Genomic DNA, 16,531 nt, shown 5'->3' with positions numbered 1-16,531 from the left:
CCCGGGGGCTGGTGGCTGGCTGAGTGGCTTTGGTCCAGTCTCTCGCCTTCCCTGCCCTCTGGTTCCTTGCTCAGAAGTGAGGCTGATCGTGCACACCTGTAAGTGTTGCAAAGCTCAGCTGAGGTGAGGCACTGGACAGTGTTTTGTAAATCAGGCGAGGAAACGGCTTCGTGAGATGGACACTGGCTCCACCCTGCGTGGCTGTCAGGTCAGCATCATCGGGGTACTATCCCAACTCACCTTCCCTTCGGAACTGTCTCCATCCAGAGGCCCAGCGTCAAGGACAAAGGGATCAAGGGTATCTCCTCCATGAAGCTAAAGCGGTCGTCCCGGATCACGGGCCAGGTGAGGCCAGGGCCAGGGGACCTCAGGCTGCTCCCAGCTCTGCCGCCTGCCTGCCACAGGGTTCCAGCTTTTGCTTCCCTGCCTGCACCCAGTTTCCTCCTTTGCACGTGGGAAGAAGCACACCTGTCCTGACTGCCGCCTTTGGGTTTCAAGGTGGCCAGCCAGCTGAACATCGGAGAGGAGGCCTTTGAGCCTGACGGCCCCATCTCAGAGCGGCCCATGTCCAACCTGGAGAAGGTGCACTTCATCGTGGGCTGTGCCATCCTGCGGCCCAGCCTCAGGTCAGTCCCCACTCCCATCTCGCCCCCATTCGCAACACCAGACCCCCTCCCTGGCTCTCAGCCTGTGGCCACAGCCTCCTCCTCTGCCCTCCAGCCCGAAAGAAACCCCCTCCTCTCCTGCCCCTGTCCTGGGCCTGCAGGCTGGGTCTCAGTACGGCAGATGTTATACCATCAAGAGTTCTCTACTTGCTTTGCATCAAAACCCATGGGTAAAACCCAATTCTAGGAAAACAGATTCCTCGTGGACTGGTTACTCATTTCATAGCAGGCTTTAGTGCAGGGCCCTGTAAATTAGCAAGTTCCTCGTGTATATTATATATATTTTGCTTTATATGCAATTTACTTTTCAGGAATTGTGTTTTCATACGAATTTTAAGAAATATAGTGTACTGCTTTCAGGGACAGACTACTATGTTTTAGGAGTTGACATATTTTAGCTTACTATCTTTAACCAAATTTGAGAAGTTTTGTCAATTATCTCTTCAAATATTTTTTCTACTTCATTCTCTCTCTCTTTTCCTTTGAACTCTAATTAAACATATGTAAGGCTTTTTTTATATTGTCCCTCAGGTCCCTGAGGGTCTCTTCATCTTTTCTTTCTTCTTTCCTCTCTGTTCTTTAGATTGGATAGTTTCTGTGGCTCTGTCTCCAGATTTGCTGATTCTTCTCTCATCCTCCCCAATCTGCTGTTACACCCATCCAACGTTTTTTCTTTAATTTCAGATACTGTGTTTTTCAGTTCTAGAGTTTGCACTTGGTTCTTCTTTACAGTTTCTATTTCTCTGCCAAGACTTCCTATTCATTCATTCGCTATAAACATAGTGTCCTTTATGTCCTTGAGCATAGATATAATGGTTTTAAAGTCTTTCCTGCAAAGTCCAGTATCTCGGTCATCTTGAGGTCAGTTTCCGTTGCCTGGCTTTCCTCTTAGGAAGGCTCCTGTTTTCCTGTTTGCTCACATATTTCTAGCATTTGACTGTCATTTGCTGGTAAGTCTAGTATTTTGGGGTTGTGTCTTGGACGTTGAGGATGATATGTTTAGAGACTCTGGAATCTGTTATATTCTTCCCAAGAGGGTCAGCTTTTTGTTTTGGCAGATAATTAACTTGCCTGGACTCACTCTGCCTCGCTGTGGTGAGCAGCAGCTGGAGTCTCTGTTCAGTCATGTTAGCCTGTGCTGGGCTGCCTGGAGTCTGCCCCCCATGTGTGTAGATCAGGGGTCAGCCAGAGATTTGGAAAGATTTTATATGAAAAATTTAGGACTCCTCTTCTCTGCTTCTAGCCATTCCAGGATTTCCCTTCTCGCTTTCAACTGCTATGAGTAACCCAAACTCTGTCCTCTGGTTCTTCAAGCCTATAGCACTACAGGGTTTCTACCCAAGTTTTAGCTGCCTGCATGACCCCAACCTGGCAACTCTTCTAACTTATTTGATTCTATTGGTAGTTCTCTCATGGTTAATCCTCCCTGGCCACCACACCCTCCGATATGGCAGACAGGTAAAAGCTGTATCCAAATGAGATGCATTGTGGGTTCTCCAGATACCCTATAGGTACTTTCACACAGTGCAGGTACTTTCACACAGTGCTGGCCCTCAGCTGGGGCTGTTGCTCTCTCAGTGATGCCTTGAGACTCCCGGTCCACATTAGCCCCTAATGGAACTGCCACAGTCCCTTCCTGCTGAGGTCTTCTGGAGTGATGGGCTGCCTGCTTGCGTGGGAGCCCATCAAGATGTCTGAAGCACAACTCCTTCCATGGCATCTTCTTGGTCAACAGGGAGCTTAGCCATGCTTGCCTTCCCAAACAGTACAAGTGCGGTTCCCAGCTCCTGACTATTCTCTCTCCATCTTGTCCATCACGGGTAGCTTAGACTTCTCCAGGAGGAAGCAGACATTCGTCTTTAATTCATAGAGGCTCCCAACTTGTGTCTCCAGGGGACACAGGTCAAGCACTCTCAAGAGCCCTATCATCATGCTCCATTCCAGGGCCCTGGGGTGGGCCCCTGGGCTTCCGGGGCCCAGCATGCCTCAGATGGGGAGTGAGATGGGTCTCGTCTCTGGCAGCCCCCGTCCCTATTAGCAGTTCTCCTGAGTCCCCTCACTCCCCCTCACCTGGAGGGAGTGGCAATGGACCAGAGATCTCTCTACTCCTAAGAAGTCCCTTCCAGGAATCACCTTTCAAATTCCTCATCTTCACTTATGCAGGCTGGAGATGGCCTGGTGGCTGGACTGGTCCTGTCATCTTTTAGTTAATCCTACAGGAATGTATCTCTTTAGGATGTTGAGTATCCTTGGCTCTGGGGTCTTAACCAAATTCCAAGATGAAGCAAATGCCCCACTCTACAACCAGCCACACTCCATAAGTATTTGTTAAGTACCTACTCAGGGCCAGGCTCTGGCCTGAGGGCTGGGGATGCAGAGATGAAGGTGACATGTCTCTGTCCTCAAGGAGCTCCCCCCTTAGTTGGGGAGCGTGGGAGGACCCAGAAACCCACATAACTGCTTGTGCTAAGATGGGGGCCCAGTGAGGGCCCCAAGAAGGAGTAGTTATAATGCCCCCCTGGGCAAGGTAGGGTGGGAAGGAGGAGGGGTGTTCACCAGATAGAGAGAGAGGATGAACAGGCTCATAGGGTCCTGAAACAGCCTGGGAGTGTGGAATTCCAAGTGGTTTGTCACAGCTGGAGCATGGAGTTAATGGGCATGGAATTCAACCCTAAGAATAGTAGGGAAAAGTTTTAAGAAAGAGAAGACCATGATCATATTTGACTTCCCGAAAGATCTCCCTGGCAATGACATGGAGGGATGGAGCCCAGGGGCGGGAGGCCAGGAGAGGGCTCCTATAGAGGTCCAGAGAGCTGAGGAGGGATGGCCCAGGGAGCAGGAGCAGAGAGGAGGCGACAGAGAAATCATCCAGGAGACAGAAGATAGGATGCGGTAGCTGATGGGGGGAGGCTGGGATGGTTCCCGAATGTCCAGTTTGGGCGAATGGTTGACGGTGGTGCCTCCAGAGCCGGAGGGCGGAGGAGGTCTGCTGGAGCTGCCTCCGCCGGCCCCGGCAAGCCGATGCGCATCTCCTCTCAGCGCCCTGCTCAGTAACCTCCTGTTTGTAGCTTGAAATTGGCCTTGGTGGGAATATTTACACCACAGAAGTTGGAAAATGCAATAATCAGGGTTTTTTTTCCTGGGAGAGTTGGTCATTAAACATTTACCAGCACGCCACTGAGTAGTTAAGGGGAAGATGCTGGCCTCTGGATATGTGAGGTTGAAGAGGCTAATGGGTCCATTTTATAAGGTGATAGAGGCTTGAGTCGGTGGGGAAGGGTCCAGGAGAGCCCCCTCCCCGTGAGAAGACAGAGAGGAGAAGCTCCTGAGCCTGTGGGAATGGGAACTGGTCTGGAGGTGAGAAGTTGAGGGGCTCTCCCAGGAAGTCCCCACTTGTCTCTCCGCAGTGGGGAGTGGCTGTGTTCAGGGAGAAGGGGTGGGCCTCGAGGCACAGGGAGAAGCTTTGAAGTAACTGTGAGGTTGGGGAAAGGAGCACTTTGGGTTGGGCTGGGCTACTGAGGGCAGGGTGCAGCTGGAGAGCCGTGGGCACTCCCCACAGCCGCACCCGCAGTGGAGGGCCAGGGTATTGTGGGCAGAGTGGGTGAGGGAGGGAGCGAAGGCCCAGAGGATGGGACGACTGACAGGGAGGATGAAGAGCTATGGCCTTGAGGAGACAGGCGACAAGGGCTAAAGGGAATGGGGGCCCAGGGCCCTGGGAAGACGCTGGAGGTGGCACGGTCCTGGGAGATGACAGGGTCTAGGATGGGCCGGGGATGCGGCAGGGAGGCCAGGAAAAGCAATTGGAGGTGAGGAGGCTGGAGGTCGCTCCATGGACATGACCCCACCCAGGGGTCCTGAAGGAGCTGGGTGCCCGGGTGCCTCTGTCCCCTCTTGTCCCCCAGAGCCAGCCCTCGGCCTGGCCTCCCAGTGGTGTGTGTCTTTCAGGGACGAGATTTACTGCCAGATCTGCAAGCAGCTGTCGGAGAACTTCAAAACGAGCAGCGTGGCCCGGGGCTGGATCCTGCTCAGCCTCTGCCTGGGCTGCTTCCCTCCGTCCGAGAGGTTCATGAAGGTGGGGCAGCCTGGGGCAAGGGCCGAGGGGGCGGTCACAGCTGGAGCGTGGGTTGGCCCTGGGCCCTGGAGCAGGTGCAGAAATCCCAGTCCGTGACCCAGTTCTCCGGCTCCTGCAGGCTGGGTGGGCAGCATGCCTGTGCTTCTCTGGGCCTCAGTTTCCCTGTCTGTGAAAGAGGGCACTGGACCTGGCTCCTTCTGGCCCCTATCCAGGGTCTCCAAGGCCATGTGACCTGGGCTCAGACACCAGGGCAGCCCTTCTGAGGAGATGGTAGATGAAATGTGCGTTGACAAGATGAAAGTGTCCCAGGAGTGGGCACCAACTGGAGATCGGCTGCGGCATCTCTCTCTAGACCTTAGAACGGAAAATGGAGGCTGACAGGTGCTTCCAAGTGTTAGAGGCCCCCCGTCGCTGGTTAATACAGGCGTGCCTCGTTTTGTTGCACTTCATAAATAGTGCATTTTTACAAGGCCCTCCCCCAGCAAAAAGATTCCAACTCGCTGAAGGCTCAAATAACGGTTAGCATTTCTTAGCAATACATGATTTTTTAATTAAAATTGCTATTGCACACTTAACAGACTACAGTATGGTGTAAACGTAACTTTCATATGCACTGGGAAACCAAAAAATTCACGTGACTCACTTTACTGCAATTTTCGCTTTACTATGGTGGTCTGGAACCGAACCCCCAATATCTCTGAGGTATGCCTGTGTATCTTTTGGTTTTAGCTATAAAAATAAGACACAGGACACACAGAAAGTCTGAAACGAAAATAAAAGTCATCCCCACCCCTAGAGGCGACCCGGCCTGTTGTGTCGCAGTGGCCCACGCAAGCACGCAGAGAGCAGTCCCACTTCCCCCCGGGGTCCCTCCCGGGAGAGCAGGAAGCACGGTCACCCCGCCACCTGCCCGGCACGAGGGCCTCTCCTGTCAACAGCAAGCTCTCCCAGGCGGCATCTCCTCACCAAAATCTCTCTGTGAGACAGAAAGATTTTCAACACATGTTGTCAAACATATTTTGAACATCGACTCTGCTCCATTTTCCACTCATCTCCCTAAGTGTCTTCTCACGTTACAGACGTTTCCCAGACACCAGCTTTAATGCCATCTATACACGGCTCTCCCCGGGAGCATTTCACTTGTTGACGCACATTTCGGGTCCATCTTCCAATTGCTCGTCACCATAAACCCCACTGCCATTAAAAAATACACGTTTGCCTTTCAGATAGGTTTGAACTATTGGGTCAAAGAGTATGAGCGTTTTAAAGCTATATACTGTTTCAAACATATTGCCAGACTGCTCCTCAGAAATGTCGTGCCCGTTTGTCCTCCTGCTCATGGTGTGTGAGAACGCCTCTCCCAGCACCGACGATTGTAGTTTTCAGAATCCGCCTGGGCAGTGAGTGGCTTTCGTTCTAAGTGTCTTCCTCCCCATCCCTTCCTCGCCCACCAGTATCTGCTGAACTTTATTGGTCACGGGCCGGCCAGCTACGGGCCCTTCTGTGCTGAGCGCCTGAGACGCACCTATGCCAACGGGGTGCGCACGGAGCCCCCCACCTGGCTGGAGCTGCAGGTAAGGCCCAGCTGGGACGGGAGACGGTCCTTGTGGGGTGGTGCTGGCCCCCATGGCTCCTCCAGCACAGCTCGTGGGGCGCCTTCTTTTGTCCTGCCAGCAGGAAGTGTGTCCTCCAGGCTCCTCCACCCCCTCATGGGGCCCTCTGTGCCAGGGGTCCCTGTGAGCCCCTCCTGGGGCTCAGCCTTCCCAGGTGTGGCCCAGGCGTCAAAGCTGCCCTGCCTACATCTAAATCCACATTCCTTTAGGCCTGCTAGCTGAAGGGGAAATAAATCTGACAAATCACTCAGCATTACAGCGTGAATGACTGCTAATCACTTAAAGTGTTACCTCTCCTAAGGGCATCTGCATTTTATCAGGAAGGCAGAGGTCATTGCAAGGTTGTCATCCTTGTTGGCATTGCTATTGGTGTCACCTGTGAGTTCCCACAGTGTCCTCAGGAAGGGTCATTCAGACACAGGCCAGGTCGAGGGGCTACCCCCTGCAGCCCGCTCTACCCGCGGCTCCTGGGAGGCGCTCACTCCCTGTGTCCCTTGGTACCCTAGACTGGGTCACCTCCTGCTGCACCCCTTCCCGTTGTCGCCCTGCCACCCAAGTCCACAGGGCCTCCCCCGCTTCTACCTTTTCCACCTGGTCAGCCTGTGAGCCCTGGAGTTGCCCATGAACTTGCAGCAGCTGTGTGGGCATGCTCACACCCTGTTGTGCACAGAGAGGAACAGTAGCTGCCATGGACCCAGAATGTTCCAGAGTACAGGACTCAGAGATTTCCAAGAGCTCTTCTGACATTCCGTGATTCTAAGCCACCCAACCTCACCATAGCTCAGGGTTCTCATTTACAACTGGGACCTGCCGCCAGCAGGTGCACCCTGTGGGCCGCCCACCAAGGCCAACTTACAGAAGTATGCAACCTGCTGGACCGCACTGTGCCAACGCTGCTCTCACCCTGGCCGAGTCCAGCAGCTCAGCAGCCAGCGTCTGTTGGCCAGAACTTGGTTAACTCCATGCCGAGCCGGGTGGGGCCTGAGAAGGCCCGGCCCTTGGGAACCCACGGGGACGGACAAGCAGGGCTGTGGGTTGGGGAGAGGAGGGGATGGCGGGCCGGCCTTGGGTCTCAGGGTTCTGGAAGCTCCAGGGCAGGCAGTTGAGCCCTGCTGCCTGAATCTCCATCTGTCCCCAGGCTGTCAAGTCCAAGAAGCGCATCCCGATCCATGTCATCTTGGTGACTGGAGAGAGGCTGACTGTCATGGTCGACTCAGCCTCGACGTCGCGGGAGGTCTGCCTGCACATCGCCCACAAGCAGGGCCTGAGCGACCACCTGGGCTTTTCCCTCCAGGTCACTGTGTATGACAAGGTACTGGCCCAGTGTCCCGCCCATCGCCCACCTCCCTCACACACCCAGGCCAGCTTGAGCCCTCCCAGCCGCCAAACAGATACACACACGCACGCACACACACACTCTCACAGAAATGCCTTGTAACCAGGCAGTCTGTCCTCCTGCCTGACACTCTCACTCAGCCCAGCGGCTGTACTTTAGCTCCAAACAGTGTCACACATGCATTGTCAGTCCCCTGCCACGCCGGAGCAGCCCGTGCACAGATGTCTACCAGGTGTTCACGCATCCTGCTCTAAGCCCCCTCATGCCAGGGAGCTGCAGACCCCCGTGCAGCTGATATGGAGGGTCACACCGGCACAGCCCCTCCTGAACCCCACATCGTCACCCACCCAGACACCCTCACGCCCACACCCACAGCCTCAGATCCAGACACACTCACACTGACCAACCAGTCAAGGTGCTGTGACTCCAGTCACGTCAGCCAGAGCATCCATCTCTGCCTCCTTTGGGAGGGGTGTTTCTAGGTGACAGACAGGCTGTGCCCCTGTGCAGAGAGACCCTTCAGGCATCCAAATGACAGTGGCTGAGCACACGCCTCCACACGCGTGTGCTGAGGGTGGGTGTCCCCATGGGGCCTGGCACACAGCAGCTGCCCTCGGTTCTGGCCTAAGTTCTGGTCCTTCTGCCTCTGGTTCTGGCCTCAGTTCTGGTCCCTGGGCAGCGGGCGTGACCACGTGATGGACGCCATCGCCCAGTGTGAGCAGCTGGCCTGGGAGAGGGGCGAGAAGGAGCGGCAGGCGCCCTGGCGCATCTACTTCCGGAAGGAGTTCTTCACGCCCTGGCATGACTCCCGGGAGGACCCCGTCAGCACCCAGCTCATTTACCGCCAAGTCCTCCTTGGAATCTTGTCTGGCGAATACAGTTTCGAGAAGGTGAGAGGGCACCGCATTTGTCGGGCCCTGAGGTCGGCCCCTCAGACGGCCCGAGGAAGCCCCTGGTTCCAGGGCAGGCGCAGAGGCTGCAGGGGCCAGAGCAAGGCAGGCCTGGCTGCGGCCATCAGGGAACACCCCATGGAGGAGGCCATGGAGAATGTGGGGGGCAGGAGGCAGAGGCAAAGGGATGGGCCCAGGAAGGTGGTCGTGGGGTGCAGGTCCCTGGGCCCCTCTGCTAGGTGTGCAGTTGTCCCTTCCCGCCCCGCCTCCACTTCCTTCCACCTTGGACCACAGGTTTGCCAAGGCCCTGGGGTCCGTGGTACCAGCAGCAGGCAGGAAAGACCTCCTCTTGGCCCAGGCCCACCTGGCCTCCCCACGGCGGCTGTTTATGGGGAAGCAGGGCCCTGGTGCTTGAGTTCAAGTCCCACCTGTGCCTTTTCCTGGCGGTGTGACCTTGGAACGTTATGTCGCCTCTCTGAGCCTCAGGCCCTCCTCTGGAAAGTTCAGAGAGTGACGAGAGCTCTGTAGGTTTGTGAGAGTGCAGGGAGGAGGGAGCCCATGCCCACGGTCCCGAGAGCAGCGCTGCAGCTGGTCAGCAGGTGCACCTCCTGAGCCTGCGTCAGGAGGATGCCACTCTCAGGACCAGAGGTGGCTGCAGGAGTCCTGGAGGCCTTCAGTGGAGGAACAGGGCAGTGGGCAGGGAGAGGCAGGGGACAGAGGACCAGGGGGCCCAGAGGGCAGACTCTGCAAGGTTTTGGTCTCCCAGAGAGAACGGAGCTGCTTGGCACCTGTGGGGCCTGTGGAGCAGGGAACCCTGCCCCGTGCTGGGCCGTGCTGGTGCTTACACGAGATCCTGCCCACCTGAGTCCTTGCCGAACCCCGCAGGGGTGGCCACTGCTCATCCTTGACAAGCGAGGACTGAGGAAGACAGAGAAAGGCCTTGCCCACGTTTCCCCACTCAGAGCAGCGAGGTGGGGGTCCCACCCAGGCCTGAGAGCTCCCTCCCCCACACTGCAGGGAGGAGCGAGGGGTGTCGCCCCTTGTCCTCAGGCAAAGGGCCTGCAGGGCTCAGGCCAAGGCTGCCAGGAAGCCCCAGCCTGCCAGCAGGAGCACAGCCTGCACTGAGCCAGTCAGGGCCCATGGGGGCTCCACCCACTGTGCTGGGAAAGAAGCGGTCCTGCCTAGTAGAGGGGGTGGGACAGTGGCTGCTCACACTCCCCGGTCCTTGCCTGAGTGTTATCTCTCTGCTGGGATGAGAGGTGGGGCACGGGGCAGGGGTATCCTGGGGAGGGTGGATGCACACGTCCTCCTCTTCCCGATGTGTGTCCCGGGTTCTACAGGAGGAGGAGCTGGTAGAGCTGCTGGCCCGGCACTGCTACGTGCAGCTCGGCGCTTCGCCAGGGAGCGAGGCTGTCCAGGAGCTGCTGCCCAGCTGCGTCCCCTCCAAGCTGTACAGGACCAAGTCCCCAGAGAAGTGGGCTAGCCTCGTCACTGCCGCCCACACCAAGGTCAGCCTCCACGGAGCCTGGGCACTGGGCTAAGTGGCTCTCCTCTGGGGTGGTGGGGACCCTTGGTGTGTAGAGGGGATGGGGCTCCTCCCCCCGAGCCCCCACCCGGTCTGGGACTGGCGAGCTCTAACTTGTCAGTTAGCGTAGGTGTGTCTCTTCAGGTTTAAACCATCTCGTTCAGTCCACTCCCTATCACGGGCCCATTCCACATCCTGCTCCTCTCACGTTGCCATCTTGGATGGGTCTACTGCCTGTCTGACTGGGCCCTGGCCTTTCGGCACAAGAGGGCGTGCACAGCTGCTGACCACTGACAGGCCCTTGCCTCAGCATCAGTGCTGCCCTTGGAGGCCTCCGTGTCCTGGCCCCAGGCCTTTCGGTGCACCCTCGCTGGGCCCTGCATGCTGGCTGCAGGCTCTGGACAGCAGGGAGGGCTGCCCTCTGTCGCCCCTGCTTGGTCAGCCTGCACCATGTGGATGTGGGTCCTCCTGGGGTTCACAGCCTCTTCCCCCGTGCTACCCAACCCCAGCACACACTCGTGTTCCCGGGATCACCACACCATGGAGGTTTCTGCTGCTCCCCGAACTTCCTCCCGAGAAGGGACAGCAGAGACACACCATCTGATTGATGGTCCCCTGCCTCCCTTACCCTGCCCACAGGGGTCACCCTTCCCAAACCCCAGCCCTCTCCAGAGCCTCCTCCTCCCAGGGTGCTGAGCTTGCCAGAGTGGCCTGAGGGGCAGAGGAGTCTCTGAGGTGCCAGGTGTGGCTCACAGCTCCTGCAGCCACAGGGGAGCTGTGCTAGGGGCTACTGAAGAGGAACGCTTTGGTTAATACCACCCCCTCGATTCTCCCCATGGCCCTCTGAACCGAGAAGGGATGGGCCAGGGAGTGGGAAATAAGGGGACAGCACAGCGCCTGCTTGTCAGAGGTTGACAGCCCAGCGGCAGGGAGATGAGCCCCAGGTGAGTGGTTCAGGCAGTGGGTTCCGTCCAAGCTCAGAGACGGGCAGTGAGGATGACCAAGCAACACAGTCTCCATTCTGCCACCCGAAAGGGAGGTGCCCGGAGTGGGCCTGTGGGCAAGGGGCCTGTGCGTCTGTGGTTTGAGAGATGCAGGGTGCTCTGTCTTGCTCTCAGCGAGTCATCGTGCACAGCTGCATATGAAAGGCTCTGAGAAGGCCTGCAGTAAGAAGCCTGCTTGTTTCACCCAACATTTCTCGAGCCTACTTGACCACAAACCTTAGTTTTACCAGCCGTTCACTAGCATCCCTTGAGAACACTCCTTGGTGACAGGCATTTGGGGAAACAAAGCCCTCTTGGTCGTTTTTGGTGTTTCCCAGCCTGAGTGCATGCATTTGCAGGAGAGAGACCTGGGACTTTTTAGGGCTCAGACAAGAGGGAGGGGAGCCAGAGGCATACATGAACCCACATGATCATGAGTAAGAAGTGGCTTCATAACTTGGGAAGGGGGAGTTGGGATGAAGGTAAAGAATTAGGAAATTTTGCCACATCATACTTTTCCAAAGTGAGCATACTTTCACTGACTTTTCTCCCCTCTCTGGGAGAGTCTCCCTGAGCTAACGTCTGTTGCCAATCTTCCTCTTTCTTTTTTTTCCCTTCCCAAAGCCCCAGTACATAGCTGTACAGTGTAGTTGTGGGCCCTTCCACTTCTCCTACGTGAGCCACCACCACAGCACGGCTACTGACAGACGAGGGGTTTGGCTCTGCACCCAGGAACTGAACCCTGGCTGCCAAAGTGGACAGCCATTGTACTTTAACCGCTAGGCCATCAGGGCTGGCTCTCACTGATTCATTTTAATTAAACACTTAAAACATTATGTACATTATGTTACTTTATTAACATTATGTTTATGTTAATGTACATTACCAAATAAATCAGAAAATACAAAGAAAAGAGTGAAATCACCTGTAATATATCAAAGAGGTTTTCACTCTTAACATTGTGGTCTGTAGCCGTCCAGACTGCTTTCCATTCATATGCACACAGCTGAGATATGGATATGATTAGAGAGAAGTACCCCTCATAAAAACAGGATCCTATCCCGCGACAGCTTGCAGTGTGCCTTCTTCCCTTAACCACACAGCATGAGATCCCACGTCCTAAATACTGATCTCTGTGTGTGTTTTCAGTGGCTGCATGGCACTACATTGCATTATTGAATTAAAATCTGCGTTACTGACTCCTCTTGATGAATGCTAAGGTCATCCTCCATTTTTCACTATTAATACAATGAGACGAACCACTTTGTAGATACAGCTTTTATATACTTGACAGCTATTTCCTCAGGATAATTTCCTAGCAATGGGATTCAGAGTGTACAAATGTTCTAAAATATTTAATACATGTTGCATGTTGCCAATCACCCTTCAGATATGATGCATCAGTTTACATTCCTAAACCCAGTATATGAGTAACACCCAACCACTTTTCAAAGTAGGAACAAGAGAAATAACATTTTATTCAACAAACAGTAACAAGAAAGTTCAGTTATGGACACAGAGCAGTGGAGAAGGGGAGAGGGGAAGGGGAGGTCGGGGAGGAGCCAAGAAGGAGGGCAGGAGGGGAGTTGAGGATGGGGACCAGAGGGGGAGGCTGAGATGCAGATGCTCCCAAATGTATGCCAGAGAAGAGAGAGAGAGAGGTACTGAGGACACGGAGACACAGCAACACCGGCCTCATGCACGGAGCGAGTTACAGACCCACGAGGCATGCGTGGGTAAGAGCGAGCCCAAGCGCACACAGAGCACGCAGATGCACGGGCGCATGCGGACGCACGCAGACCAGCGCCCCTCATAGTGCCTGGTAGTCTTGGGTGCTGAGACCGCCAAACCGGGGCCTACAATGGTCTGGTGTCCTGAGGCTGAAGAAGGAGAAAGCCTTTCTCAAATACCCTGTGAAGGATCCTCCCCCAAGGAGGGGCACGGGGTAAAGTAGGGCGGCATCGGCCCAAGCCCTCCCACTCCAGCCTTCGGCGGGGACTGCCCCTGCTTTAGGTAGAGCCTTCACAGAATGATCCAGCAAACGGGCACCTAGGTGCTGGGCCAGTAGGTCACTGGGGGGAGGCCAGGGTTAGTGAGAGGTGAGGGATGGAGGTGACACACTGCGTCTCCCATGCAGGCACAGTACACCCAGAAGCGGGCAACACCGCTGGCAGTGCAGGAACAGGTGGTGGACGCCGCCCGCCTGCAGTGGCCGCTGCTCTTCTCCCAGCTCTTTGAAGTCACCCCCCTCTCCGGTAAGGGTATCTGACGGGGTGAGGAGTGTAGGCGGGGCCCCCTGGGGCCAGCCCAGACTTCACACCCCTCTCTCCTCTGGCCAGGCCCCCGACTGCCCAAGACTCAGCTGATCTTGGCTGTTAACTGGAAGGGGCTGTGTTTCCTGGACCAGAGGGAGAAGATGCTCCTAGAACTGTCTTTCCCAGAGATCATGAGTCTGATCACCAACAGGTGAATGCCCCAAGGGACGATGCCCCGAATCTCTCCTCTTTGGGGGCTCTGGGAAGGGGGTGGGGGGGGCCTTGTTCCTGGGCACCTGGCTTAGGGGCAGGGATGACGACTGACATGTACAGTGAGATGGCCGCTGGACTTGGGACCCCCTCCCCTGGCACGGGGCAGCACTGCCCCATTAAGTGCGGCGTCTGTGCCTCACTCTCTGCCCTCTCAGGCTTCTCTTTAAAGGACAGACCCCCTGGAAAGGGCACGAAAGCTCACAGCCTTTGGAGTGTTTGGAGTCTGCATTCGTGTACAGCTCCTTCCCTCTCAAGGGCAAGAACTGGTCACACAGAGGGTACAGGCCATTTGGAGAGGGAGTGAGGCACAGGGCCTGGGTGTGTGCCAGCGATGCTAGGCCCCCACCCCGGGCTCCCCATGGCTCTCGGCTGCTGAGAAGCCTCTAGGCCCTTGGCGAGGCCTGCCTGTGCGCTGCCGGAGCCCCCGTGGTTAAAGCACACCCCAGTGTGGCGTGACCGTTACAGTCGCCACCAGTGTGTGTAGTGCACACTGGCCGCCTCTTACTGAAGCTGACCCTGCTGGGCAAAGTTTCCTACATGCCATGAAGTCCTCACAGTGTCGCTCAGTCTGCAGATGAATAAACTGAGGCATGCAGAGGCTGGTAGCTCACCCAAAGTCCCGAAGTGAGCACATGGCAGAGCTGGCGCCTCCTCTCAGCTCCACTGACTTTCTCAGTATCCCTGTGGCGGCCCTGCACACCAGCGACCCCACTACCTGCTCAGAGCCGACCCCTCAGGTGGGGCTTGGCACCACCCGCTTCCTCTGAGGCCTGAGGAACCCTCAGCGCCAGCTGTCATTTGCCCACACACCTGGGATTTGGGCCACCCTGAGCTCGGAGCCTGGCCCTGCCAGTGGCCCTAGACAAGCCGCTGTTTCCGTGTCTGTAACTCAGGAGGGTCACCCCCTCTGAGGCTGTCGGGCTGAAACGGAGCCTCCAGTCACATGGTCCCCCTTTCCCTCAGGGAGGCCCTGGGCGGGAAGAGGCTGCTGCTCTCCACGCTGCACAAGGAAGAGTACGAGTTCCTGTCCCCCAGCAGTGTGGCCATTGCCGAGCTGGTGGCCTTGTTTCTGGAGGGCTTGAAGGAGAGGTCCGTGTTCGCCATGGCCCTGCAGGACAGGAAGGCCACAGGTGCCCAGCTGGGTGGGGTGGGGGGCCATGTGGTCTACGGGCGGGCAGCTTCCTCACAGCCTCGTGGCAGCAGCCATGCGGCGTGGAGCAGGGATCGGAGACTGGAGCAGAGGGACAGTGCCACCAAGCCCTGGGGAGCGGCTGTGGGCAAGGCCTCGCCTTTCACAAAATGAGGGGATGGAAGGAGGTGATCTCAGACCTCCAAGCAGGCCGGGCAGAGGGTGGTACCGCTGTGGGGCACCCAGGAAGGGCTGCGGCCCCCACAGAGAACTGCCGGGCCACCCGCCTGTGCTTTGCACACCATCTCCGCAGCCACCCTGTGAGCCCACTGTACAGACAAGGAACCAGAGGCTCAGAGAAGGGAGGCGGCTTGTCCAGGATCACAACAGCTCGGGGGCTGGGGCGTTTGAGCCCTAGCGGTCTAGTTCTCGGCGCCAGCTCCCGGCAAGCCCGCACTCCAGCAAGACTGAGACTTCGCGGGATGAGCTGGGGCCGTTCAGGCTTCGGAAGGGGGCGGGCAGGGTCAGCGGGATGCAGGGGAAGGAGGCTGTGCGTGGGGCCTGCAGCAGGAAGAAACGCCAGCCCTGAAGCTGGACTCCTGTTGCCCATTCCATCCTCACTGCTGCCGTGGGAGGGGGCTCATGATCCCCACGAGAGATGAGGAGTGGGCTCAGAGGCTGGCAGTGCCAGGCAGGTGCATGATGCCAGCCTACCTCATCTCCCACCTCTCTGAGCAGGTCTCTGAGGCTGGGGCTGCGGTCAGAGCCCCCACGCCCGCCCTCGCCTCCCGGGCTCTGTGCCTGTCCAGGCCCTCTGAGGCCCTGAGCTCTGGGGATCCACCACCACTCGTTCTCAGAGTGGCCTTGGGTCCGCCGCTCGGTGCACTTTCCTCACCTGTCAAAATGCCAGCACAGCCCCTGCCTCTGTGGAGCCTCAATACATGATGGCTTATTTGCCCTTTGTGTGTGACCTGGAATTGCAGGTGATGTCACCCTCCTGCCCTTCAAGAAGGGGGACTTGCTGATCCTGACAAAGAAGCAGGGGCTACTGGCCTCCGAGAACTGGATCCTGGGCCAGAACGACCGGACGGGCAAGACAGGGCTGGTGCCCACGGCCCACCTCTATACCATCCCCACCGTCACCAAGCCCTCGGCGCAGCTGCTGGTAACTCGTGCTCACCTGTCCTCAGCCTGGCACCCGAGGGCACGTGAGGAAGGGGCCCCAGAGGTCCAGTCAGGGGTCTAGCTCAGGGCCTGCCCCTCACATTCAGAGGGCCTCACAAGGTGTCCGGTCAGCTCTGCTGGCGTCGCCTTCCCTCTGAGGTGACTGTGAAGCTGGCACGGTGTTTCTGGAGGGCCCGGCACAGTGTTTGGTGCTCGATAGGTGCTGCTCGATAAATGGGCGTCCCTTCTGTCTCTCCCACCACGGTGGGTCCTGGGAGCAGTCCCATCCTTGCCTCAGCCTCGTTTAGCCCTGACCCAACAGGCCACGTCTCCCTGCCCCTGAGAACCACCCCGGCCAGCCCCCAAAACCAGACACATGGGGAGAGAGGGCACACTCAGTGTGCCCGTGCCTGCAGTAGAGGATTGAACACGACTGTGCTCTGCCTCAAGGAGCATTTGGGCAAATGACAAACTGATGGCGAGTGTGCAAAGTACCACCGAGGAGAAGCACTGGTTGTTATGGGAGCACGTGATAGGGTGGGGGCTCACCACTGAGCCCCTGGAAAGACATCCCTAAGAGAGAGACATTCACGCTGAGGCCTGAAGGAGGGGGGCCGGGCAGGCAG

The 16,531-nt window shown here is 57.0% G+C and overlaps 1 protein-coding gene across 4 annotated transcripts in view; it reads left to right on the top strand.

The window, feature by feature from the left end:
• MYO7B (myosin VIIB) overlaps nt 1-16,531 on the top strand; it is a 93,518-nt gene that overhangs the window by 69,016 nt on the left and 7,971 nt on the right. For all 4 annotated transcript variants that reach the window (XM_046659014.1, XM_046659013.1, XM_046659015.1 and 1 more), the window contains 11 exons: nt 268-345; nt 499-626; nt 4,611-4,737; nt 6,192-6,311; nt 7,489-7,662; nt 8,349-8,576; nt 9,917-10,084; nt 13,222-13,339; nt 13,424-13,550; nt 14,576-14,742; nt 15,725-15,906. In XM_046659014.1, the coding sequence (XP_046514970.1) occupies nt 268-345; nt 499-626; nt 4,611-4,737; nt 6,192-6,311; nt 7,489-7,662; nt 8,349-8,576; nt 9,917-10,084; nt 13,222-13,339; nt 13,424-13,550; nt 14,576-14,742; nt 15,725-15,906 (1,617 nt within the window). The remainder of the gene's footprint in view (nt 1-267; nt 346-498; nt 627-4,610; nt 4,738-6,191; nt 6,312-7,488; nt 7,663-8,348; nt 8,577-9,916; nt 10,085-13,221; nt 13,340-13,423; nt 13,551-14,575; nt 14,743-15,724; nt 15,907-16,531) is intronic.

This window comes from Equus quagga, chromosome 4, assembly GCF_021613505.1.
Source record: "Equus quagga isolate Etosha38 chromosome 4, UCLA_HA_Equagga_1.0, whole genome shotgun sequence".
Taxonomy (NCBI): domain Eukaryota; kingdom Metazoa; phylum Chordata; class Mammalia; order Perissodactyla; family Equidae; genus Equus; species Equus quagga.
The sequence above is the reverse complement of the archived record's forward strand: the minus strand, read 5'-3'. Positions and strand labels throughout refer to the sequence as shown.